The 24,591-nt window shown below is 44.7% G+C and overlaps 2 protein-coding genes and 1 long non-coding RNA gene across 3 annotated transcripts; 1 reads left to right on the top strand and 2 right to left on the bottom strand.

Moving 5' to 3' along the window:
• The first annotated feature begins 3,990 nt into the window (after window positions 1-3,990).
• LOC147987013 (uncharacterized) lies at window positions 3,991-4,899 on the top strand. Its single transcript, XR_015615264.1, has 3 exons — window positions 3,991-4,211; window positions 4,347-4,399; window positions 4,494-4,899. It is a non-coding gene; the product is annotated as an uncharacterized LOC147987013 (long non-coding RNA).
• Window positions 4,900-13,952: 9,053 nt separating this feature from the next.
• On the bottom strand, window positions 13,953-18,219 carry LOC125534300 (DNA topoisomerase 1 beta-like). The gene is made up of 15 exons (XM_048697558.2): window positions 17,434-18,219; window positions 17,153-17,347; window positions 16,975-17,055; window positions 16,785-16,844; window positions 16,601-16,695; window positions 16,316-16,472; window positions 16,113-16,238; window positions 15,779-15,859; window positions 15,590-15,680; window positions 15,325-15,458; window positions 14,967-15,035; window positions 14,810-14,899; window positions 14,596-14,723; window positions 14,332-14,506; window positions 13,953-14,021 (listed from the first exon to the last, which is right to left on the bottom strand). Exons 1-15 carry the CDS (start codon window positions 18,217-18,219, stop codon window positions 13,953-13,955), a joined length of 2,337 nt encoding a protein of 778 aa, XP_048553515.2.
• Window positions 18,220-23,106: 4,887 nt separating this feature from the next.
• Window positions 23,107-24,084, bottom strand: LOC125534299 (auxin-induced protein 6B-like). The gene has a single exon (XM_048697557.2). The coding sequence runs from the start codon at window positions 23,985-23,987 to the stop codon at window positions 23,532-23,534; it is 456 nt and encodes a 151-aa protein (XP_048553514.1). The 5' UTR covers window positions 23,988-24,084; the 3' UTR covers window positions 23,107-23,531.
• Between the last annotated feature and the right edge of the window lie 507 nt (window positions 24,085-24,591).

Below are 24,591 nucleotides of genomic sequence, written 5' to 3'. Positions count from 1 at the left end.
TGTCTTGACTTGGTGTAAACCTCCTCGGCAACGGCGCCGGAAATGGCCTACTGACGGGAGATCAAATCTTGACTTGACTTGGTGCAACCTCCCTGGCAACGGCGCCAGAAATCCTTCTTGCTACCTCTTGAGCTTGCGTTGGTTTTCCCTTGAAGAGGAAAGGGTGATGCAACACAGTAGCGTAAGTATTTCCCTCAATTTTTGAGAACCAAGGTATCAATCCAGTAGGAGACTACATGCAAGTCCCTCGTACCTGCACAAACAAACAAGAACCTCGCAACCAACGCGATAAAGGAGTTGTCAATCCCTTCACGGTCACTTACGAAAGTGAGATCTGATAAGGATAATAAGATAAATATTTTTGGTATTTTTATTATAAAGATTGCAAAATAAACAAGAAAGTAAATAGGAAAATATTATGATGGAAGATAGACCCAGGGGCTATAGGTTTTACTAGTGGCTTCTCTCAAGATAGCAAATTCTACGGTGGGTGAATAAATTACTGTCGAGCAATTGATAGAAAAGCGCATAGTTATGAGAATATCTAGGCATGATCATGTATATAGGCATCATGTCCGCGACAAGTAGACCGAAACGATTCTGCATCTACTACTATTACTCCACACATCGACCGCTATCCATCATGCATCTAGAGTATTATGTTCATAAGAACAGAGTAACGCATTAGGCAAGATGAAATGATGTAGAGGGATAAACTCAAGCAATATGATATAAACCCCATCTTTTTATCCTCGATGGCAACAATACAATACGTGCCTTGCTGCCCCTGCTGTCACTGGGAAAGGACACCGCAAGATTGAACCCAAAGCTAAGCATTTCTCCCATTGCAAGAAAAGTCAATCTAGTAGGCCAAACCAAACTGATAATTCGAAGAGACTTGCAAATATATTAAATCATGCATAAGAGATTTCAGAGAAGAATCAAATATTGTTCATAGATAATCTTGATCATAAACCCACAATTCATCGGATCTCGACAAACACGCCACAAAAAGAATTACATCGAATAGATATCCAAGAGAATCGAGGAGAACTTTGTATTGAGATCCAAAGAGAGAGAAGAAGCCATCTAGCTAATAACTATGGACCTGAAGGCCTGTGGTAAACTACTCACACATCATCGGAGAGGCTCTGGTGTTGATGTAGAAGCCCTCCGTGATCGATTTCCCCTCCGGCGGAGCGTCGGAAAAGGCCCCAATATGGGATCTCACGGGTACAGAAGGTTGCGGCGGTGAAAATAGGGTTTCGTGGTGCTCCTGGATGTTTTCGGGGTATATGGATATACATAGGAGGAAGAAGTACATCGGTGGAGCTGCGAGGGGCCCATGAGGGTGGGGGCGCGCCTACCCCCTGGGCGCGCCCTCCTGCCTCGTGGCCTCCTTGCTTCTTTCTTGACGGCCACTCCAAGTCTCCTCGATCACGTTTGTTCCAAAAATAACTCTTCCGAAGGTTTCATTCCGTTTGGATTCTGTTTGGTATTTCTTTTCTACGAAATACTGAAATAGGAAAAAACAACAATTTGCACTGGGCCTTTGGTTAGTAGGTTAGTCCCAAAATAATATTAAAGGGTATATTAAAACCCATTAAACATCCAAAATAGATAATATAATAGTATGGAACAATCAAAAAATTATAGATACGTTGGAGACGTATCATAGACATGACCAAGACATCTCTTCGGTCAATAACCAACAGCGGGATCTGGATACCCATGTTGGTTCCCACATGTTCCAGGATGATCTCATCGGATGAACCACGATGTCGGGGATTCAATCAATCCCGTATACAATTTCCTTTGTCTATCGGCATGTTACTTGCCCGAGATTCGATCGTCGGTATCCCCATACCTCGTTCAATCTCGTTACCGGCAAGTCTCTTTACTCGTTCCGTAACACATAATCCCGTGACCAACTCCTTAGTCACATTGAGCTCATTATGATGATGCATTGCCGAGTGGGCCCAGAGATACATCTCTGTCATACGGAGTGACAAATCCCAGTCTCGATTCGTGACAACCCAACAGATATTTTCGGAGATACCTGTAGTGCACATTTATAGCCATCCAGTTACATTGTGACGTTTGGCACACCCAAAGCATTCTTACGGTATCCGGGAGTTGCACAATCTCATGGTCTAAGGAAATGATACTTGACATTAGAAAAGCTTTAGCAAACGAATTACACGATCTTGTGCTATGCTTAAGATTGGGTGTTGTCCATCACATCATTCTCTTAATGATGTGATCCCGTTATCAACGACATTCAATGTCCATGGTCAGAAAACCATGACCATCTATTGATCAACGAGCTAGTTAACTAGAGGCTTACTAGGGACATATTACGATCTATGTATTCACACATGTATTACGGTTTCTGCTTAATACACTTATAGCGTGAACAATAGACAATTATCATGAACAAGGAAATATAATAATAACCACTTTATTATTGCCTTTAGGGCATATTTCCAACAGTCTACACGCCGGCCGAACCTTTCGGTCGTTCGTGCGCGCACTCGCTTTAACGGTTGCTGCTAGTAGGCCCACCCCACCGCTTTTTCCCTGCCTTATCCTCTCGCACCTTCTCCACATACCGTCATTTGCTCTTCTTCATCCCGCACCTAAGCTTTTCTCCTCAAACAAATCGCCAGCAATGGCATGGCTGCCCACCGCCCCCGGCCACCCGTCGTCAGTAGGCGAGGTCGTTGGCGTCGAGTCAGCTGAGGTTGTGTGCTGCAACCCGCCATGACGAACAACCGCTAGCCTGGGGCGACGGCTTGGCCGTGCGCCACCACACCCCGTCTCCTCTCGCATCTGCGCTGCAAGCTCCGATGAGGCCATGCTACAAGCGGCGACCGGTCACCGGTGAGTGGCACAACAGCGAGGCATGCTGCAACCTGCGTCAGCCGAAGTTGGAACCGCCATCTCGACGTACTACAACCGGGCAACACAGAGCTGCGACGGGGGCGGGCGGCGTCGGGCGGGGCTGGGATTGCGTGCTACAACCGGCCAGCTTTTTTGCTGGAACCGGCGACGGGCGGTGCTACAACTAGCTGGTTGAGATGATACAAGCGGCGTGCGTCGATGGGGGGCATGCGAAGATGTTGCAACTAGCTCTGGTAGATACTACTACCGGTGTCGTCGGGAGCATCGACGGTCCGCATCGGTGCTCCAATTTTTTCTTTGCTGGAAAGCCGACGAGGTGGCTTCTTTTGCTGGAACCAGCCCAGATTTTTGCTACTAACTTCTTTTGATTTTGCTGGAACCGGCTAGAAATTTGCTACCGCCGTATTTTGATTTTTGCTACCACCATCTTCTACTTTTGCCGGAACCAGTTTTTGATTTTGTTCTTTGTTGGAAACTGTATTTGATTTTGTTGGAACCAACCAGGGGATTTGCTTCAACCGACGAGAAGGTGCTGTGGTGGCATCGGCGGTGACTGCGTTGGTATTTTTTGCTTCAACCTTTATGTTTTTCTGCTGGAAAAAACAATTGATTTTGCTGGAACCGGCTGAAGTAAAGATTTTTGCTGCAACTGTCCAGCGGGGCGAGTGGCCACTGTGTGTTGTGCCGCGGTGAGCCGGCGAGCGGCGGCCATGAGCGGGTGGACGGCCGCGGTGAGCTGGTGAGCAGCGGGGTGGTGTCGCTCCATGTGGGGATTATGGTGGATCTGAAGCGAGGAAGAAGAAGGGGGCGGGCGTGGATAGATTGCTGAAACGCGCGGTCCTGAAGGCGCTAATCGTGTGGCCGCGTGGCGTCCGGCTGAGTGGTTGGACCGGTGCGTCGGCGCCTATCATTGGCCTAAAAAAACGTATGTCCTCACCGCTCAAAAGGAAAAAAAACAGGTACTTCCTCCGGTGTCTCTCTCCGACACGGTCTCATACGCGGTTTTTTTTTTTTGAGCGACTCATACACGTATTGGAGTAGTACATATTGCGAACCATCCGAACGATCTTTGTCCATCAACGAAGCTCCACCCGCGGAACTCAGATCAACCAAAGCTAAGCTCCTTCCGTAGGTTTCCCCTCGATCGATCGAAACTCCCCACCCACGCCCCGATATTCGACTCTGCTACGAACCGCGGCGACCGATCGATGGCGGCCGTGCTCCGCTCCACTGTCGGCCTCGCGCTCCGGCGGGCCTCGCGCCTCTCCTCCTCCACCGGCGGCCCCGCGTCCGCCAGCACCAGGGCGGTACGTATATACGGATCTAGCACACCATCGTCTGTTAGTTTTCTTCTGTAGCAAGTAGTAGTAAACTCACCCCGATCTGAAACCTTCGTACGTGCGCGTCTGCTGATTAACTCGTCCGGTTCAATTATTCTGCAGCGGACGATGTACACCGGTGGGCAGCACCGTGGCTTCGACGACGGGCCACCCGGGTGAGTTCGTAATTACTACTCCTAGTATATGCTCAGTTTGAATATTTTATCGCCGGTTGAGCGCGTAATACTGACGACTAGAGTCTACATACAGGGGGTGGCCGGATCTTTGCTTTCACTTCCTTGCCCTCGTCGGAATTGGTATGTTCACGTGTGCGATTGATTGGGCCGGGCCGCCGGGGCTCGTCGGATCACGAGGAGGACGGATCGGAGGACGAGGTAGGTAGAGAAGAACAAGACGAGAAAACCAACGCGCTTGTAATATACTAGCTCTGTTCCTAATAATGTAAGATTGAACGGCCAAAACGACTTACGTGGGAGAATAGAGATGTAATTTTGTGTTAATTCATACCTTTCGTGCTACTAGCGATTGTTACTTTAGCTTTTTATAAAACAGAATGAGTCTGTCTAACATACATCTAGATGTGACATAATTATGTCACATCTAACCTTGTGTTCACTATATTTGTGGTCTATTTTTATGTTCTAGGTTTTTTTTTCTCCTTGTTGGCTGTCCACCACTAAACATGGGTTGTTTTTTCTTTCCGAATTACAAGTCTACCCTCAACTTGCAACTCAGGTCCGACCTTCTTTTGTCTAAGTTGCAATCTCATGTTCGACTCACAACTGGACTTTGATTTTTTTTTTCTCTCAGCTGCAATTCCATCCTTGAAATGCAACTGGGCTGAAACTTTTTTGCCGCAGTTTTAAGTCCACCCTCGACTTGCAACTAATGCTCAATTTTGTTTTGTCCGAGTTGCAAGTTCACCCAACTCGCAACTAGAGCCTGTCTTTTTTAGTCCCAATTGCAAGTCCACTCTTGACTCGCAGCTGGGCCCGACTTTTTTTGTCCGGTTACAAGTCCACCATCGGTTCACAACTGGACTCGATCTTTTTTCCCAAGTTGATAGTCCAACCTTGACTCGTAACTGGGTCAACATTTTGTCCAATTGCAAATCTACCGTCGACTCACAACTGGGTCCAACATTTTTTGCCCTAGTTGCAAGTCCACCCTTACTCGCAACTAGGGGCCCGATCTTTTTTTGTCCCAATTGTAAGTCCACCCTCGACTCGCCATTGGGTCTAACATTTTTTTGTCCTAATTGCAAGTCCACCCTCGACTCGCAACTAGAGTGTGACCTTTTTTTGTCCCAGTTGCAAATCCACCCTTGACTCGCAACTGAGCCTGTTTTTTTGTCTCAATTGCAAGTCCACCCTCAACTCGCAACTGGTGTCCGACCTTTTTTTTCAGTTGCAAGTCCACACACGACTCGCAACGGGGGCCTGACCTTTTTTTGTCTAAGTTGCAATCCCACCCTGGGGCCCGACCTTGTTTTTGTCCCAGCTGTGAGTCTGTCCTCAACTCGCAACCTAGACCCGACTTTGTTTTGCCCCAATTGCAAGTCCACCATCAACTCGTAACTAGGGTCCGACCTTTTTTTCTGAGTTGCGGCAGAGTGGGTGCGTGACTTTTTCGTGGGTGACAGACAAAAAATAGTAAGAAAACAAAAGAAAAGAAACAAACAATACAATGGTGAGGCTCATTTATCTGCTGATGTGGGATGATGTCATAATTAGATGTGAGGTATTATCTCACATCAAGATGTGACATAGTTGGACCCAACTTTTTGAGATGCATGAACATTTCAAAATTTCAACATTTTTTAAATTGTACAAGCAACTTTTTTGTTGAAAATGTATTATTAAAATGAAAATAGAATAAACACTCTAAAACTGTTCGGGGATTTTTAAAAATTGTGTATGTTTTCAAATTTTGTTTGAGAAGAAATTGTTCTGAATACCAAATATTGTTGTTATTTAAAAAACTGAATTATAAAGTTTATTCACATTTGAAAATACATTTTCAAAATTTCAAAATTGTTTTTGTTTTAAAAATATCGGACATTTCAAAAATAAAATCACAATCTTTAAAAAAGTTCCAAAAAAATTCAAACATGTTTTCTAATCTGGACGCTGTGCTATGTTCCTAAATGTTTCCGGTTTACTAATTGTCAACAACAGTTGTTGGTTGGAGCGGTAGGAGCTGTCATTTCCTAATATGGGTTCACGAGATCAATTTCTGTGTAGTGCACACGTCGCTTGCATTTTTTTGTCACACTTCTGTCGGAAAAACAAAAAAAAAGACTTATCTCACATCTAGATGTTATATAGTCACACCCATAGTAATCTAAGGAAGTAGAAAAACCTACTGGATACCTTGAAAATAATTGTAGCTACGATGAGAATTCAAGAGAGATAAATTGAGAAGTATAATTGTGTGTATATAATTCCACCAAATTTTGGAAGCAACACACGAACTATTAGAGTCAATCCCTACACGTGTTCCTAATAAGCAAAATAATATATGAGAGAGGAGAGAGAGAGAGAGAGAGAGGATAATTGAAGATGTAAAAGTATTTTTTAGATCTCCATAAAAGAGCCAACTAGAACATATGATGTATATTTGGTGTCCTACTCCAACAGATCATATATTTGAAGATGTAAAACAAGTTGAACTACTACTTCATTTCAAACATAACTCAAACATAGCAAGTTCAACTACTACTTCATTTGAAACATGACTAAACATGGTTCTAACTAAAACATAATTAAACACAGTTCTAATTAAAACATAGTTCAAACTACTACATCCATCAAAATACTACTACTCCAAGGACTACTACTAGTTCAAGCAACTACTTGAACTACATCGAAGATGAAAATACTCGTCATCAGAGCACTTGAACTGCTGCCAGAACTCATCCTTGCTGGGGTCGTTGCACCCCTCGTCCTACTCCTTCGAGTCACCTAGTTCGATGAGTCAGACTTAACAGGGATCACGTCGAGGGGTCGGCCTCGTCCTCCTTCTTCAGCCCCTTCTTCACCCCCGGCCTCGTCGAGGGGTCGGCAACGCGAATGACCGGCTTCTTCTTATTTCTTTGTCATCTCGTCCATCCGGAAATTCTCTGGCATGAGGAACTCCGCATCCGCACGGGTCTCAATCTCTGGGAAGTTGAGCTCCGTCCTCGGCCTCCTGGCACGCCACGTAGCCACATCATACGCACGTGTGGCCTCGTCAATAGTGTGGTATGTGCCGAGCCAGCAGCGCCGGTGGTCGTCGCAGAACTCGACGCCGAAGTTGTCGGACGGCTTCGCCCACACTACGAAGAACCCCGTCTTGCTCTTTGAGACCTTCTTCGGCGGCATGGCGGCGGTTGCAAGGCGTTCGAATCGGGGCGACAGCTGTGCGGCGCAATTCTGCCGGTTTGGTGGTGGGCAGTGGAGGAGACGGATGTGTCTTGTTTTTGTGCAGAACTGTATTGGTGCTATATACGGTACTCACATCCCTATTAAAGCTTCGGTTGGGTCAGCAAGAGCCATACAGAAATATGAAGCAAACAATCTCGCAGAATGTTATGGTTGCTTGCGATTTTTCTTTGAAATTTGTGCATATACATCCTGGTTGGGATGGATCAGCTTCAGATGCAGGAGTTCTACATGATGCACTTAATCACGGTTTCGAAGTGCCTGGTGGTAAATTTTATATCATGGATGTTGGTTATGCAAACACGCCACAGTTTCTTGCTCCATATTGTGGTACTATGTATCATTTAAATGAAAAAGGAAGAGTTCGTCAAAGGCCACAAAATTACAAGGAACTATTTGATCTTCGACATGCTACCATGGATATTGTGATCAGGAGCGGATTGTTGATGTACCAAATGGAGACCATAACTATCATGCTGACATACATGCTTTCAACTACTCAAGGGAAGCAGGAAATCAAATGGGAGATAATATAGCACATCATATGTGGGAGCAATATGTATCACATAGAAGATAGACATAGTGATAAGGCTTGCAAGTTGTGTCAGCATCCATGTACTGGGATATTAAAGTTTTACTTCATTATATAATTTTGATCCCACCCCTTTAGCATAGGTGCAGATACATATTTGATAATACAAAATACTGGACTTCACGAACTACAAAAATATATATGCTAACCACACCACATGACCAACATATATCTAATCGCCACATGACCAAAATATATGCTAACCACCAGATGACGCCACGAGATGTTAGTTCTATTCCAGGTTGCTACGTGCAATCTCCATTTTAATCCAAGCCAATCGTAGTTCATTACTTGAAAATGACAAGAAAACTTCCCTGTTATTCTTTGCTTCGAAGATATCTCATGCCATCGGAATTTCACTCAATTGTAGTCCCCCTAAATCTTCAAGAGTTGTAATGCACTTATTAATGTTGTAGGGATCCTCTGTTTTTTTCTCTCTTCTAGATACCTGCTTTCTTCTCCTCAATTGCTGCAAATCGGTCTATTTCTTCCTTCTTGAACTTCAGATATCGCTCGTGAAATCCATCCGAAGGTTTACTAGTACCCCGCTTATGCTTTTTTTGCTAGGCTTCTCTGTAGGTGGTTGTGTGGAGCTTGGTGTAGTTTTCAATTGTTGCAAAGGTGATGATAAATGCTGGGCATTATCCACATTTAAATCTCGAGTCTCTCCTTCAATAGGAAAATGGAAACCATATTCACTTGCACCTTGTAAAGTAGGTGATGGCGACTGATAAGAATTAGGCTTTTCGTCAACATAATTCACCACATTATTTACCTTGCTTGCATAATAGTCCATACCACGAGCATAGCGACCTATATGTCATGTTCAAAAAATTAAGTGCCATCAACAAAAATATGACTCAAACATGATGTAAAAAAATACAAGTAATAATATCGCACTAACCTTCGTAGAGCGAAGCCAATTCATCATAGTATGGAAAGACTTATCCCACATTGGAGGGCACCCTTGCTGTTCTTACGAGCAGCAAATGCAGCCGAAACACCGATAATTCAAAACGGTGCACGGGCTCATCTACTCCCGGTGAACAGTAAATTCGAAAACAAAAGCAAACAAATTCAAAAAAATCTGAAATTTTTACACATGCAGGATGAGAGATTTTTTTAGGTGCGTGCAAATTTTCAAGGTGTTTGGACATTTGATGACCTCGTGGTGAAAAAAACAAAATTCGGTCTACACAATGCACTTCTTGAAAGTTTCTTTGACAAGCCAAATTTGTTATTTTTGCCACGATCTTCCCAAATGTCCAAACAACTTGAAATTTGGCACGCACCTAGAAGATTCTCTTAACTTTCATGTGTAAAAATTTCAGATTTGTTTGAACATTTTTGCTATTTTTTCAATTTTACTGTTCATTGGGAGGTGCAGCTGAGCCTGGGTGCAGAAACGCTGCACTCCCGAAACACTCGCTAGTGCATCTACCATCGTTCTATCTTTATTCCATCCAAAACCATTCTCAAATGTCGAATCTTTGACACTTCGATAAGCTTTTTTCAAATCTTGCTCCTATTGCTTGACTTGGCTAGCATCAGATGACATGCTGAACTTGGTATTCAGTTGAAAAGTATTACTTTGTCCATGCTTCCATGCTTCCATGCTTCATTGCTCAATGCGTTCTGTGCAGACACATCATGATCTTTCAAGAGCTGACTAAGAGACAACTTCACTTCACGACTCCATTTAGCTCTCGAACAGGTCCTCATGGTACCTAAAGCTGGTAAAAATTTGCTCAATTTTAGTTATACTAGTCCCATTAAGAAATTAGCAATACCTAGTCCTTATGTGCTTAGTTTGCAATACCATTATTCACAATTGGTGAAATACCTATATGCTGAGAAGGCAGTGAAGTCCATCGATTAGCTTCAATCTATACCTAATAATAAAGGGGCTATTGCTTGTGGCGGTACGTCAACGAAATTGCCCTCAAAATTGCAAAATGTTACCCACCGATGTCACCTATAAGTGATAAAAAGGGGAATCCCTGCCTGGACCGGCTCATACAGTATAAACCTTGTATATTGCGCTCTGCGAGCTGGGAGAAGACACATCGCGCCTGTTTGGGCCGGCCCATGTCCGAGGGGCCTATTTTTCTTTTTTATTTTTCTTTTCAATCTTTGTTTTTCCTACTTTAAATAATTTAAGACATAAAAAATTCTTAAAATAAAAAATGTGATTTTTTAAATAAAATGTTTAATAATTCATAAATGTTTGTGGATTAGAAAATGTTCATGATATTTTTAAAAATGTTCCCATATTCAAAAAGTGTTCGTAATTTTGAAAACAAATGTTCAGAAATTCAAAAAAGTTTCATGATTTTTTAAGAAGTTCATGTATTTAAAAAATATTAACGAAATTGAACAAAATTTCGCCAATTCATAAAATGTTCATGAATTGAAAATTTTCCTAAAAATACAAAACTGTCTGTGACTTACAAAATAGTTTATTGATTCATAAATGTTTGCGGATTCAAAAAATGATCATGCATTTCAAAATTTGTTCCACCAATTTCCAAAAATATGTTCATCACTTCTAGAAATGTTCGCCTATTCAAGAAAAATATTTTAAAAAATGTTCACGTTTTAAATAAAATGTTTGCAAATATTATAAAGATCTTCATGAATTCATTGTTTTCATGATTTTAGAAAAATGTTCGAAAACTGTAAAAATGTTCATGATTTCAGATATATTCACATGTTTAAAAAATGTTCGTGGTTTTTATAAATTGTTCACAATTTCACGAAAATGAGAGTGATAATGTATCTCGGTAATGCAGCAAAATATGATCATGGTTATTGAAGATTATTAAAAAAAAATCTCCCCTTACGGCGCACTGGCCGTTTTGCTAGGTGAATTCCTCTCGATCGTTTCTTCGTCCGACTAATCTGGAACGCCCGCTGGAGTACGACGTAGGTCAAGGTGGGGCGTTCTGGTGTTTTTTCTTTTCTTGTTTCACGGTATATACGAGGTATAGGGGTTGGCCAGATACGATTTGACTGTACCGGTGGGTCCGATCCGCATGCAGCGGCAACGGCCGTGATAGACGTCGTGCGCATCTTATTTGGCTTCTTCGCCGGATTCCTCTCGATCGAAACCCCCGCGCCCCGAGATTCGAGTCTGCAGCGAACCGCGCGCGACGACAGATCCATGGCGGCGGCGCTCCGGTCCACGGCCGGCCTCGCGCTCCGGCCGGCCTCCCGCCTCTCCTTCGCCGCGCCCGCCAACTCTGCCTCCGGGGCGGTATGTAAGCTAGTGCACCTTCGTCTGTTGGTCTCTTTTTTCAGCGGTGTAATAGTAAATTAAATCTCGATCTGAATCCCTCGTCCGGTTTAACTATTCTGCAGCGGACGATGTTCACCAACGGGCCGCAGGGCGGCGCCGACGGGTGAGTTCGTGATCACTATGCTCGGTTCTTTCTTGGATGATTACTTTGTCGCCGGTTGAGCGCGTATACTGACGACCATATATATACAGGGGGTGGCCGGATATTTGCTTTTCCTTCATCGCCTTGACAGGATCAATCATCTTCGCTTGGATTGCGTTTGACGGCGACGGGCCGGATGGGTGCATACGAGGACGAGGAGGCGGAGGACGACGAGGCAGATGAGCTAGTCGTGGCTCGTGGAGTAGTTCAGGTAGACTAGTGCTTAATGTGTGCCGTGGCTATTTTCAGTTGTAAAGAAATCGTTGCCTGAATAATCGAACTATTATTATTCATTCCACGCGTCTTAGCACAATGGGAACAGAGAGTCACCTAGCAAATCATTAAGAGTAAGCATTCCAATGGCTTCAATGCATACACATAGTGACACGATGAACCAATAGGTTTATTATTGTGGAAATACATATGGTTGGACCCAGTTCTAATTGCCTACAAGATCTTTTTTTTCTAAACGTTAGAGTTAGTAACAAATTACTGAATTTGCTTTTAGAAAAGAGTGAATTCCACTTTTTACCCTGTAGTTGTACATTTGTGACACATATTACCCTATTTAGTGGAACTTCTTTCGAAATATCAGATTTTGGAGACTTTAAACATGGTTTTACCCCAATTTTCGTTTTGCTTGTTTAGGTTAGATAGGATCAGCATCTTGCGTCAATGATTCGTAAAAAATGTGTAAAGGTTGGAGGGCATCATTTATGATCATGCCCAGACTTCTCTTGTCCATCAGTTCCATTCCTCGTCGTCGTCTAGATATTTTTGGACCCGGGGCGTCACCTCCCACTTTGCCTAATGAATACGCATCAGAAACGAGGGTCCAAAGCTTCTCAAAGGGTATTCTAAACGAATTTTCACTCGATGGGGTAATTAGTGTCCCAGATGCATATCTATCTAGGGGGTAAAATGTGGAATTTACTCTAAAAAACTGTGCAAGTTTCGAGTCCTTTTTGACCTTTTGAGTGAGGGAAAGGGGAAACATTTCTTGGTAAATACAACCATGATAAAATCCAGAGCAAGCATAGTATGGCATCAAACTTGCTATAAAGTAAGATGGCATCAAAGTTTCAGTCTAGATAGTTCGTGCGGTACCTGCAACCTCCACTTGTGGACCTGAGGTCGCATATATGTTACCAAGATCCTTGAGCGGGTAGGTCCCTTGAGGCATCCTCCTCCACCAACACCATCCATTTTCAACTAAGTACCACAAATCATTTACCATGTGAGTTTTTGCATTCACAAGAAGATTTAATAAATACACGAAGAATAACGCATCTTCTTGAGAAAGGGGCCCATTGTTGGTGCCACCCGTCTTAGTCTAGATCTAGTCGGGACAGGGTGGTGGTCGACGGTGAGCTATGCCCTCAATGGTGCCCCTAGGAGGGTGGCCGTGGCAATGTTGTCAACACTTGTGTTGGCCGAGCCATGATCTTGATCTAGAGGCTGGGATCCAATTGTGGTGGGCTCGGTAGCCAGGTTCCTTTGACAAGGTGTGGGAATACCAATTGAAAGCTCTGTGCTTTGGTGCCGGCATTGGCGGCGCCTACAGGTGTAGCGTCCCTCCTAGGGGCACTATTGTGGCCTTGTGGGTGTTCTCCCTCACTTTGGTCGTGCTCCGAGTGAAAACTTGGTCTGTTCTGACGGATGTGGCAGCGACGCACTATGTCATTACCCTCCCTCTGGTTGTCGTGCGGGAGGCATTTTCGAGCAAGCTTGGATCATCACGCATTGCATCCCCGGTACTAGCGTTTGGTGGCTTGTTTTGCCTCCTCTCATTTACAGATGGTGGGGGTGCGGCAATGAAGTCTGATGGTTCGTACCTCAGTTGTTGTTACTAGTTGTGGTTCCGCTACTTATGTGCTTTTGCTTGGTGGCATGTTGTGCATTTCTTATGCGTTGTTGTTGTTTTTTTGCCTAGCTTTTTATTTGAATGGCTTTGTAAGAGTGTTTTCTCAACTCACTGTATCAATCGACCTTATGGCTTTGTCTATAAAGCGAAAACACAATATGCATACTGCCGCTCAGAAACAATAAATTTATGTATTACATTTCAAACTGTTTGTACAAGAAAGAGCGGTCTCTACTGGATAGAACACTAACAATCTACTCTACTGGTCGAGCTAGTCTTTGTCCCCACAGAGTGGCCACTGGCCATTGGCCAACATGATCCTAGTTCCTGGACTCTCTCTAAAAACACATGATCCTGGACGTACCGATTGACCAGACAGCCAGACAATCCTTAGAATCTGAAATCTGGGTCGACATCCATTGCCCATGCAAATTTCTCCAGAATTGTCTTGGTGAAAATCTGTCACAAAAATAGCCAATCCAAACAGCTTGTTAAGGACTGTAAAATGCCAGTAACAATTAAACAAGTAGTCGTTTGAAATAATAGAGCAAAGCACACGTATGGCACACAACTAATTTGATGAGTGCAGTGTAGTTAATTCAACTTTGAAACATCGTAGGAAGCTTAATTTCTATCAGACGAATTGGGGTCTATATGCATAGAGTTAGAGACATATGGACATGAGCAGTATGATCATGCACTCACGAGGTTAATAGCTATGTGCATAACTCATAATAGAAGCAAGAAGTAGTCCCTCAAACTACGGTACCTTATCCCTGTCAATAGGAACTTCATGGGTTTTGCACCACGCCACAATAATTCTAGGATCAAGGTAGTTAATCTTTGATGTGCCTAGTGCCACTGTCTTCAAATCTTCTTTGTTGTTCTTGTGGTTATCCGTTTCCACTATCCTAGTTTCAACCTGCGATAACTTCTTCTGCAACCTGCAAATTTAGATTATGTATGAGATTGTCCCCATTCTTTGATCGGGCAAGTACAGAAAGAAAATGATATATCTGTGTCTGAGATGTACATTTCAGGGGTCAATTTTCTCCTTCGCTTCGCATCTCCATCAGAGCCTACAAGCTTTCGTTTCTTTGCTTTTTTAGACACAAGTTTATTTGCTTTCTCCAATTCTACGTTCAACTGATCCCTCTGAGCCTGGAGAAAGAAATAAAACGATGACAAAAAGTTTGCGGGGCGAGCACAAATTTGAGATAATTAACCATTTGGGGGCAACAACCAACCGTTAATTCATCAATCTTTTCATTCAACTTATTCATCTGGGAATCATGTGATTTTGGGACAGCACGCTGATGGTTGCAGATTATAGCAACCTGAGTAAACGAGAAATAACGTTGAGTCAAGAATAGTAATGATGCAAGAGTGAGTGAAAGCGTTTACCTCTTTATTTGCTCGTTGATAGACTTTAGCCTTTTCATCAACGGTTCCATCTGTTGTTTCTTTGTTCAACTGTAATACCATCACACGTATATTTATTCCGATCAAAAATATATTACGACATAACATGGTAATCACATTAGACATGATAACATTACACATTCTATTTTGGGAATATGGTAAGGAAGTAGATAACAGGGTTATCTGAAGCTATGAATGATACAATACAAAAACAAACAGTACGACAGAGGCTCCTAAAATGTTTTACTTGCGACGTACTTGAGGCAATCTCTTCATCGAGCCTAAACAGTACTGCAACATAATGGTGGAGAGCAGAGAGTGAAATTTGCATTCAACTTACGAAGGTGTCCAAAGTGATGGAAGCATTGTATGTACGAAAGACTTTTGCAGTCAGGCCAGGCATTAAGTTCTTGAGATGAGCATTTAGTTTAGTTGTATCAAGCTTGTCAAAGACATGTCCTCCCTTCTTTTTACCTAGAAAACCAATACACGAAAAAGATGTAAATAATACTCCTCAGAAGGTATTACTTGACAAGTAATAGTTGACAAGTAGTTAATACTCCTCAGAAGAGATGGACGGATGGGAAAATAGCATTGGGAAATACCTGCACAGAATTCCTTAATAGCCTCGTATACAGCTAGTTCAACCTCTACAGTGTTATAGTATCTTATAGAATCTTTACCAAGAAAGTCAAACTGAAAAGGCAATGAGAAAATATCAGATAAACAGTAGTAGAAATTAATTCCTCGTAGTGAGCAACAATCAAGAATATATAAAGAATGAAGATCAAGACCTGAAGCTTGTTTGGAGGCAAACAAGTAACATTTTCAACCTTAAGTGTACAACAACCAACAGTATCTGCCTCATCCTCATCCTAAAAAGGATTGAAGTAGCATGATCAAATATGTCAATGAATCTCAAACCTAAATATATAGAAATTAACAAAAAAAAACTATACACAGATGTATGAAGAAAGGACTAGATTTTTGATAAAGAAAGAATGATCACCATGCAAAAGCAGAACAATTTATGCAGCAGCTTATATATATGGGTACAGTAGATTGCCAACAAAAATTGTGTCGCAACATTGTAGAATAAAAGGGGAATAGTATTCGATGACGATATACCTTTTCATTGCCTGCCCTAAGGGCTAGTTTATCTATAAGGTATGTTGCCACTGCAATTTGTTTCTTCCTCTGATCATTGCTCCTGAAATCCTTGGTGTAATTTGCCCGAATACTGCCTATGTAATCCTGCCATGGCCATAGAAGGACAATTATTGCACATGGGGTCACAAAAGCTCTATGAATCATAGAACAAACTTTCTCACCTTCAGTTTCCGGGCCTTCTCATATTTCTCCTTGTCACTCTGTCCCTTTAGTGAGCTGCTTGCCGCAAGGAAAACGTACTTGATGTCTTTTTCGTTTATTGGATCGTTCCAAGAGGCCAACCATGTAACAGTTTTGTCATGTTTCACTTCTTTCCAGCTGCAGAACACATGACCAATAAACAATATATACTTATTAATATTCCAACATCAGTTTCAAAGAAAAAATATTCCTTCACAAATAGTATTTTCCAATTTTAAACAACAGTAACTTCAATTTTAAGGTACCTTTCTCCAGGTGTAGGGCACACTGGGACGGGAGCCTCTTCTCCGATGTTTATCGTAATATCACTTGGTCGGATGCGTCGCTTCAATCTTCCCATCTAAAACAATTAAATAGAGAGCCTTAAACTGAAGTCCCGTACTTGAAACAGAATAAAGACATATGTGATTACATGTTTGCAATCTGTACCTTTGGATGCTCTCCACGTCCCCTGAACAAGCCAGGTGGTTCTACTCTGAAATTGCCAACCTGAAATAAGTAAATATTATTAGACTAGTGGAATATGTGTAAAATCCCCAAAGGAAAACAGTAACCTATCTATTCTAAGATTTTCATTAGCCTAAGTTATATTTAATAAAAATATCAGTAAAAAATGAACCTTCTCTTTAACACCGTCTACAAAAGCCCACATAAACTTCTCTACTTGTTTCGATTTCTCTTCCTGCAATGCTTTCTTCTCCTGTAAATAAAGATTAAATACTTCAGACAATGTAGGAAGGATAAATCTCCCTTGTCCAGCCTACTAAATTTTGTCATTATAATTCATAAAAATGTACCTCTGATGTCATGTGGCTTTTCTTCTCCTTCTCTCGGAGATGCCATTCATAGATCGGTGTGAAATCACAAAGCTCGAACTCTGTGATGATATGTGTTTTACCAAGAATTTTTCTCCAATCGGTGAAAAAATTGGTGATAAATGTTTCCTTGGATGCGTACTCTGTGTCTTTCATCACAGCAAACATGGTTGCAACCTGCAATACAGAGAATTAGCAGATGAAAAAAACAAGACGGAAGCATGTTCTTAATAATCAAGAGATGCTCTCTGTATGTACATCACCTCCTCCTGTTCTGGGGTCAGATCAACAGGCCGCCCATGGTAAAGCATCTTGACACCATGAGGCTTGTACGGAGGAGGAAAGACCACACCATTGTGCACCAAAGTAGACCATTTCTTTCGACCATCGTGCTCGGGTTCATCCTTGGGTTCGCTTTCGACACTCGACGAGTCAGAAGCATCTGAAGGCCACCTGTCCTTATTAAGAGCGGAGACTGTTTGATCACTACGACCACCTGTCCTTTCGACTGAGTTTCTGGATGCACCCCCGGTAACAAGATTAAACCGGGCGGTCAGTGGCTTGTCATCCTCTGAATCATCATCAGAGACATTGCCTCCGGTTTTTGGAGCAGCGCTGCTAATGGCCAATCTCGCGGCCAGCGGTTTCTCATCATCTGAATTTTGGTCACGATCACCATCTGCCTTGGCACCTCCTGCATTGATTGTCGTCAATTTCCTCTCACGAACATTTTTCCTTGATGCAATCGGTCTCTCATCCTCAGAATCACCATCTGGCATGGCACCTTTTCTAATGATTTCCTTTGATTTCCTCTCACAAACCTTCATCCTTACTGCAATAGGTTTGTCATCGTCTGAATCATCCGACATGAGGACATCTTCCACACGTAGTCTTTTCAGGTTACTCTTCTGACAATGTTGTCCAAGACTGTTTGGCTTCACTACAGTTCCTGATGAGCGGGTGGGAGTGGGCATGTTCTTCTTCATAGAGGCACTTGACCTCTTGAAGGCAATTGGACCGTCGATTTCATCGCCGTGGAGAGACGGCATTACTAGCTTCGTCGCGATGCAGGAACGACGCTAGCCAATGCAACCTGCAAAGCTAGCACAGTTCACCCATGTAAGCAAACTGCAAGTGATCTGCCATTATTAGTTCCAAAACAACACACTAGTAGCTCTGTACTTTCACCTAGTACACTGTCGCTTATTTCACTTTGTACCAGTCTTGACTCTTGACACAATAAAATTACACTTTGCATTATTATTTTTAGAACCACGACTTTGCAGTTTTCACCAGGTTAATTTCGTTAAAACATAGTACACTGTACATGTCTAAAAAATTCTGAAAAATGTTACTAGATGTGCATATACTGCGAGGCGACATACATACATAAAGGTTTTGTTTAGAAAAATAAATACTATTTCGGTTAAAGAATTCGACGGTGTAATAGCCGTCATCTCGGAGCTAATTAAAAAGAGTCCGACCTAACTACATACAGTTGCCATAACGGATGGCTAATCTCGTTTCGCCTAAGCAACACGGCCGCGACCCGTGACCCGCGGCCCGTGGCGGCGATCGATAGCAGCCGGAGGCCGGAGCCAACGGCAGACGTGGATGACGGGGAGGGAGAGACGCTACGTACCTAGCTAGCTAAGCGCGAACGTCGGCCCTGATCCCGGCCTTCCCAACGTCGCCGGGGAAGAGAGGTGCGGAGTTAATTAATTAGGTTTAAGGCCGCACCGCATGGACGGCTCCTCGATTGTGCGCGCTCCTTCCCGGCGCTTATATATCAAGCATTGCACAAACCTGATTTGAAACTGGTACTACAAGTACAGTATTATTATTATTCTTGGAAGAACCAATATATATAGTTCCACGCCGCTTGCCAAACAAGAAAGACGCCTTTGTTTCCAATAGACAAGCAAAGCTCGCCAAAAAAAAACAGGCTCCGGTACTTAAGCATATACCGACCGGCGAGTACGAACTCTGCAATCCCGTTGCCTTCCTTCCGCCGCCCCGCTGCGACCTCGATCTCTCTCTGGCCCAGCCCTGTTACTGCAGGATCATCCGAGCTATTACTGCCTTACCAATTTAAGATTAATTGCAGATCTACTTCTCTTGTTACTCCCTCCGTTCAATCCAAGACATGCTTTTGGGACTGAGGTAATATATAATTTTCTACTCACTCCGTCTCAAAATAAGCGTCTCAGTTTTATACTAACTTTAGTATAAAAAGTTGTACTATAAAAAGTTGTACTAACATTAAGACAATTATTTTTGGACGGAGGGAGTATGAAACAATGTTATCGCGTCTACGTTCTATACCTAGGACTACATGACTATCTTCTGCTTCTGATAGGATGACCAAACCAAGCGCCGTCTCTTCTCGGGCGAGGAACTGAGGAACATGAACATCACAGGATAGACAAGCAGTCAAAAACACATGGTCCAAACCAAGGAAGTGGCTTTCAAGAGGACGGCGAGATCAACGCTGGCAATGAAGCTTGAACTTCTACCTTCGGTAAGGATGAATTCTACATATAACCATATTATTGTTGGCGTTGAAGTTGGAGCTAGCATCAACCAAGCTACTTTTCTATGCTTACAGGACATTCTGCGGACGATAATATCAAGGTTATCATTGAAAGAAGCGGCCAGGATGAGCACCCTGTCACATGAGTGGAGACGGCTAGGGATATGCCACCCAAACCTGGTCTTTACGAAACGTACCTTCTTTCCTGCCAATTACGGCATCGGCTTGAAGGACAGGGAACTCATGGTAGATGAATTCATCACCAAAGTCAACAATGTAATCCATCCCCTGTGGAATACTTCCTCTACAACAATAACCATCGTGGATAAGTTTGTTGTCAAATTTCCACTTCGCAAGAAACATAAAAATAAGATTGACCGGTGGATTCACTTCTCCACCACATCGAGGGCCAAGCACATTTCTCTTGATTTCGCTGGAAGAGATTGCATGCTAAAACATAGGTACGTTGTCCCACTCGACAATCTTACTGGTCAGAATGGCTCCTCCGTCGAATCTCTTGATTTGTTTTATGTGCATTTAAACATACCCTCCGGTTTCTTTGGCATTACAAACCTAAAGAAACTCGCTCTGCGAGTTGTCCATCACTGAAGGTGATCTCCACTGTCTATTATTGCGTTGTGTTCTTCTGGAGTATTTGAGCATCGAGGAGTGCCTCTTAATAAGTTTAAGTATAAGCCAGGAGATGTGTCGGCTGCGGCACCTTAAGGTGAATGATACTAGCCTTAAAATCATATAGTTGCATGCTCCGAATCTTGTGAAGTTTGAGTTTGGGGACAATACCACGACAAAAATTGTGCTGGGAGACTCTTTGAAGTTGACAGAGGCAACCTTTACGCTGAAAAAGAGAAGACCAGTTTTCCTCAGTCCAAACGAGGCGTTTCTTGAGCATCATAATGGTCCTGATCCTCTTGGTTACGTACTTGCTGAGCTTCCAACCGTTGTTCCTGATGTGCACAAACTACTCTTACACGAGTGTTAGGGCAACCAAGGCAAGTGTCTTGTTACTCTTTCGTTTCAACGTAACATAACAAAATTTTCATTTCTTTCGTGGAGGATGTGCATTGTTAGCAGAGGTTTAGCAAATCAGGTACCGGCTTCGTCAACCTGAGGCATGTGAATTTCAACCTTAAAATCAAAGGCAGTAGAAACGAAAGCAGTTGGTTTGCCGGGTTGGTTCACGTCCTGGAATTAGCACCTCGCCTAGAAGAACTGGAGCTGCACGTATGTGATCCTCAGGTTGGGGTTGGGCGAGTTGGCCCTCTACGTCCTTAAAATCAAATCAGGAGCGTCTACATTTCTGGGTTCCAAGCCATGTTGGGGTTGGGCGAGTTGGCCCTCTACATTCTCCGTAACGCCACTGCACTCGAGCGCATGGTTGTCGATCTGGTGGTGAGGATGAAGCACAAACGACGCGCGTTCCATTCGGCGAGAGATGGCAGCGGCGGCAGGAGTGGCACGAAGCGTGCCCGGCCTGCCCCTAGGAGACGGGAAGCCGTGAGCAGCGGCAGGAAGTTCGCCGAGAAACACCTTGGCAGGGAGGAGTTCCGTCACATTGTCACCATCTTATAAACTCATTCTGGTGACTGTCACTCCACATGCTTGATTCTAGGGTACTCTCTCCGTTCCGAATTACTTGCCGCAGGTATGGATGTATCTAGATGTATTTTAGTTCTAGATACATCCATTTCTATGACGAGTAATTTGGAACGAATGGAGTAGCTAGCAAAGCATGCCGATTCGGCGCATCCTCCTATGTTTTGTGGTCGCGAGGCCCTAATTTTGTTGCCCTGTACGTGATGGTTTTGTTGCACAATCTCTTCCAAGCCGTTGCATAGAGTCATCAGAAAACCATTGTTTCAGGTTTTGGCTTCTGTGGTGAAGTCCTTTATCAAACACGCTCCGTGCCTGGGACAACACATACATGCGGGCCCTCCGTGCTCAGGAGAGCATGCACCATCATCCACTCACCGGCCGTCACGTATGCACGGCCGGGCCTGCCACCACGTACGGGAGGTCAGGAGATCACGCGAGAGGCGGCCATTCGCAACCGTCCGTCAAAAACCAGCATGCACGTACGGAGTACGTACGTACTCCGGCAAGCAAAAGTAGAACCGGTCGCCGTCAGCGAAACCCGGCCCGTGAACCGGCACACGCCGGCCGCCTCCCTCCCCGGGTCCGTAACCTCCGTACGGGCGAAAGGGAAAGCTACTAGAAGCACCAAACGGACGGGGCCGGCGGCAAAGGACCACGGACGGCCGGACCCGGACGGGACGGAGGCGGGCGACCGCCGGTGGTGGGCCGGGCATCAAGTATCATCACACATGGGTCCGGGCCCGCCGCCCACATGCGCCCGGGCCAGTCTGTTCTCACCAGCGGCAGACCGGCCCACAGCAAAAAGGAGGAGCGCACCTGCTGGAGAGTGGAGAGAGAAAGAACGGAGGTTCACGGGCCACCTGGGAGGGACTCTGCAATGCATCAGTCTCACCCACTCTCTGTACGCACAGAGATTGAGGCTTTATTACGAGGTTAATTCCTCTGGATAATGGGATTAGCAGGGGCCACCGCGGTCGAGCGGCCGGCCCTCCCTGCTTTCCCATGATTGAATTTGCTTGGTGCTGTGTCTTTCCAGGCTGCTACCCTGATCCATTCTCTTTCTCTCAAGCCAGGGAGGGAGAAGATAGAAAGACAGAGATTCCGGCTTACCACCATGTCTAGCAACCCCTAAAAATGTCATCCATTGCTACCCAGAAAGTGGCTGCGCCGTGGTCGGCGCTTTGTGGAAAGGCCGACGTTAGGCTCGTCCTCTCAGGATTCCATACAAACCACCGCGGGTGCACGGTGACCGAACACTTTTGAGAGAGCGTGACGGTGATCTCTCGAGAAAGAGAGAGGCCCTGACATCCGATCTTACATGACATGCGGGGGATCATCCTGAGGCGAGCAGGAGAGAAAGAAACTGAAAAATACTTGGTTGACTGCACAATAGCGGTTGCGATTCGGAAATGCTACTACTACTACTTATGTTGATTGTTGCAGTTGTGGAACGAATTATTGCCAATAATAGATAATAATTCGAGCTGGTAGCGGGTAGTAGATGGTGATAATTCCGTGATCATTGCCACCAGCCTAGCGACAGCGTGAACACTCATATTCTACTCCAAAAGTTTGTACTTAAGCTCCCAAACCGTTGTTGGGTTCTCCCATTAGTTAAACCATGCAAGTTCAAATCTTCTTCACGCTTGCCCTACCACATGCAGCTCAGAAAGGTACTAGACTAGCACCCATCTGCACTTCTGAGTAGAATACAGTTTTCTCGGAGAACGGTGCGTACGACTCTCTGCAGAAACCAAGAGAAATTTGAAATCTCAACATCACACAACGGTGAGTAGAAATGTTTCACTTGAATTCACTTGCAATGTCGGCCGAATCGCCGTAGCACGGGCGAGCTATTTACAACGGTGAATTATTCGGTAAGTGAAGGAAAAATAATCAAGAAGAAGAAGAAGAAGAAAGAATAGATCCCCGGCACTACTAAGTAATTTTCCTGCCCGGATTTGACAAGGGAGTGAATGGATGGCTAGACCCCGGGCGCCTCAAGGCCCGGAGGTTCCTCAGCCATCTCACTTCGCCGCCTCCTGCCGGCCGCTCACGACCTCTCGCTCCGTCCCGGCGGCTCTGCTCCGCCCGGCGACAATGGAGGGAGGGAGAGGGAAGAAAAAAGAAAAAGAAACAAAAAAAAAACACGACGGCCACCACCAGCGCAAATGGCGTGGAGCGCGCGCGCGGCCGGCCTAGCTCGGAGCGGAGTCACCAGACGAACTTGTCGGAGGAGATGCCGCGGAGGAGCGGGAGCGCGTCGCCGGCGGCCGCGCAGCAGCACGAGTAGGCGCCGCTCTTGATGTCCTCGAGGGTGAGGAACCGCGCGGCGGACGAGGAGGAGGAGAGGTGGCGGAGCACGTGCTCGAAGAGGCCCTCGTCGCAGGGGAGCGCGATGGGGCCGCACGCGCCGGAGGCGCCGGAGGGGAACCCGTACTCCTCCTCCGCCTGCCGGAGCAGCTCCCGGAAGACGGGGTGGTTCAGGTGCGCCGCGCGCACCACGAACCGCCGCGACGAGCCGCCCACGCACACCGCCACGTGCCCCGCCGGCACCGACACGGCGCCGCCGCCGCCGCCGGCCGCCGTGCGCGCCGCCGCGCGGGACCGCCACCGCCGCAGCGTCTGCCGGAGCCAGACGATGTTGCGGATCTTGCTGCATTTCGCCATCGGCAGTTGAGGGGCTGAGCTGAGCTGCTGGTCTGCTGTTGTTGGGTGGGGAGAGGAGGAGGAGCTGGTGGAATGGAGCTGGCTTCCCGTAGGTGGCGGGGTAGGAAGCTTTATAGGAGGGAGGGTGGGAGTGGGAGGGAGATGATGGACTTGGGTTCGTAGTCCAGTTGGCCTCGAATAAATAATCTGTGCTGTGTGAAGGGGACGGGACTTCATTCCTACATTTTCCACACAAAAAAAAGCATAAGCTCCGGCTTTTAAATATGTACATGCATTTGCAGTTGAAATATTTTATACTCACAAATGAAGGTCGTTAGTGATCATTGTTTGTCACGACATTTTCTTAAGATAGGTTCAGCAGACTTTGAGACCTAAAAGTTGTACGCTTTCTTCATAAATACATGACATATCTATGGAAACAATACTGCCAAAAAAAAATATGATGTATTTAGTGAACGAATTGCAAAATTATACGCATGTTGATGCTTTTATAACCGTGACAAATATTCAAAACTATTTTGCATTTCTATATGAATGCACCGAAAATAGTATTCCATGGTTAAAAAGACTTAGAGGGTGCTTGGATCCAAGGGACTATTTTTAG

The sequence above is a fragment of the Triticum urartu genome, chromosome 2A (genome assembly GCF_056163025.1).
Source record: "Triticum urartu cultivar PI428250 chromosome 2A, HENAU_Tu73, whole genome shotgun sequence".
Taxonomy (NCBI): domain Eukaryota; kingdom Viridiplantae; phylum Streptophyta; class Magnoliopsida; order Poales; family Poaceae; genus Triticum; species Triticum urartu.
Note: the sequence above shows the minus strand (reverse complement) of the source record. Positions and strands in the feature narration are given on the sequence as shown.

Coding starts and splice junctions, on each gene's coding strand:
- LOC125534300 (XM_048697558.2), bottom strand. CDS start 18,219: ATGCCGTCTCTCCACGGCGATGAAATCGACGGTCCAATTGCCTTCAAG. Junction 15,860..16,112: donor TTAGGGCAGGCAATGAAAAG/GTATATCGTCAT, acceptor AATCCTTTTTAG/GATGAGGATGAGGCAGATAC. Junction 14,507..14,595: donor AGAAAATTGACCCCTGAAAT/GTACATCTCAGA, acceptor CTAAATTTGCAG/GTTGCAGAAGAAGTTATCGC.
- LOC125534299 (XM_048697557.2), bottom strand. CDS start 23,987: ATGGCGAAATGCAGCAAGATCCGCAACATCGTCTGGCTCCGGCAGACG.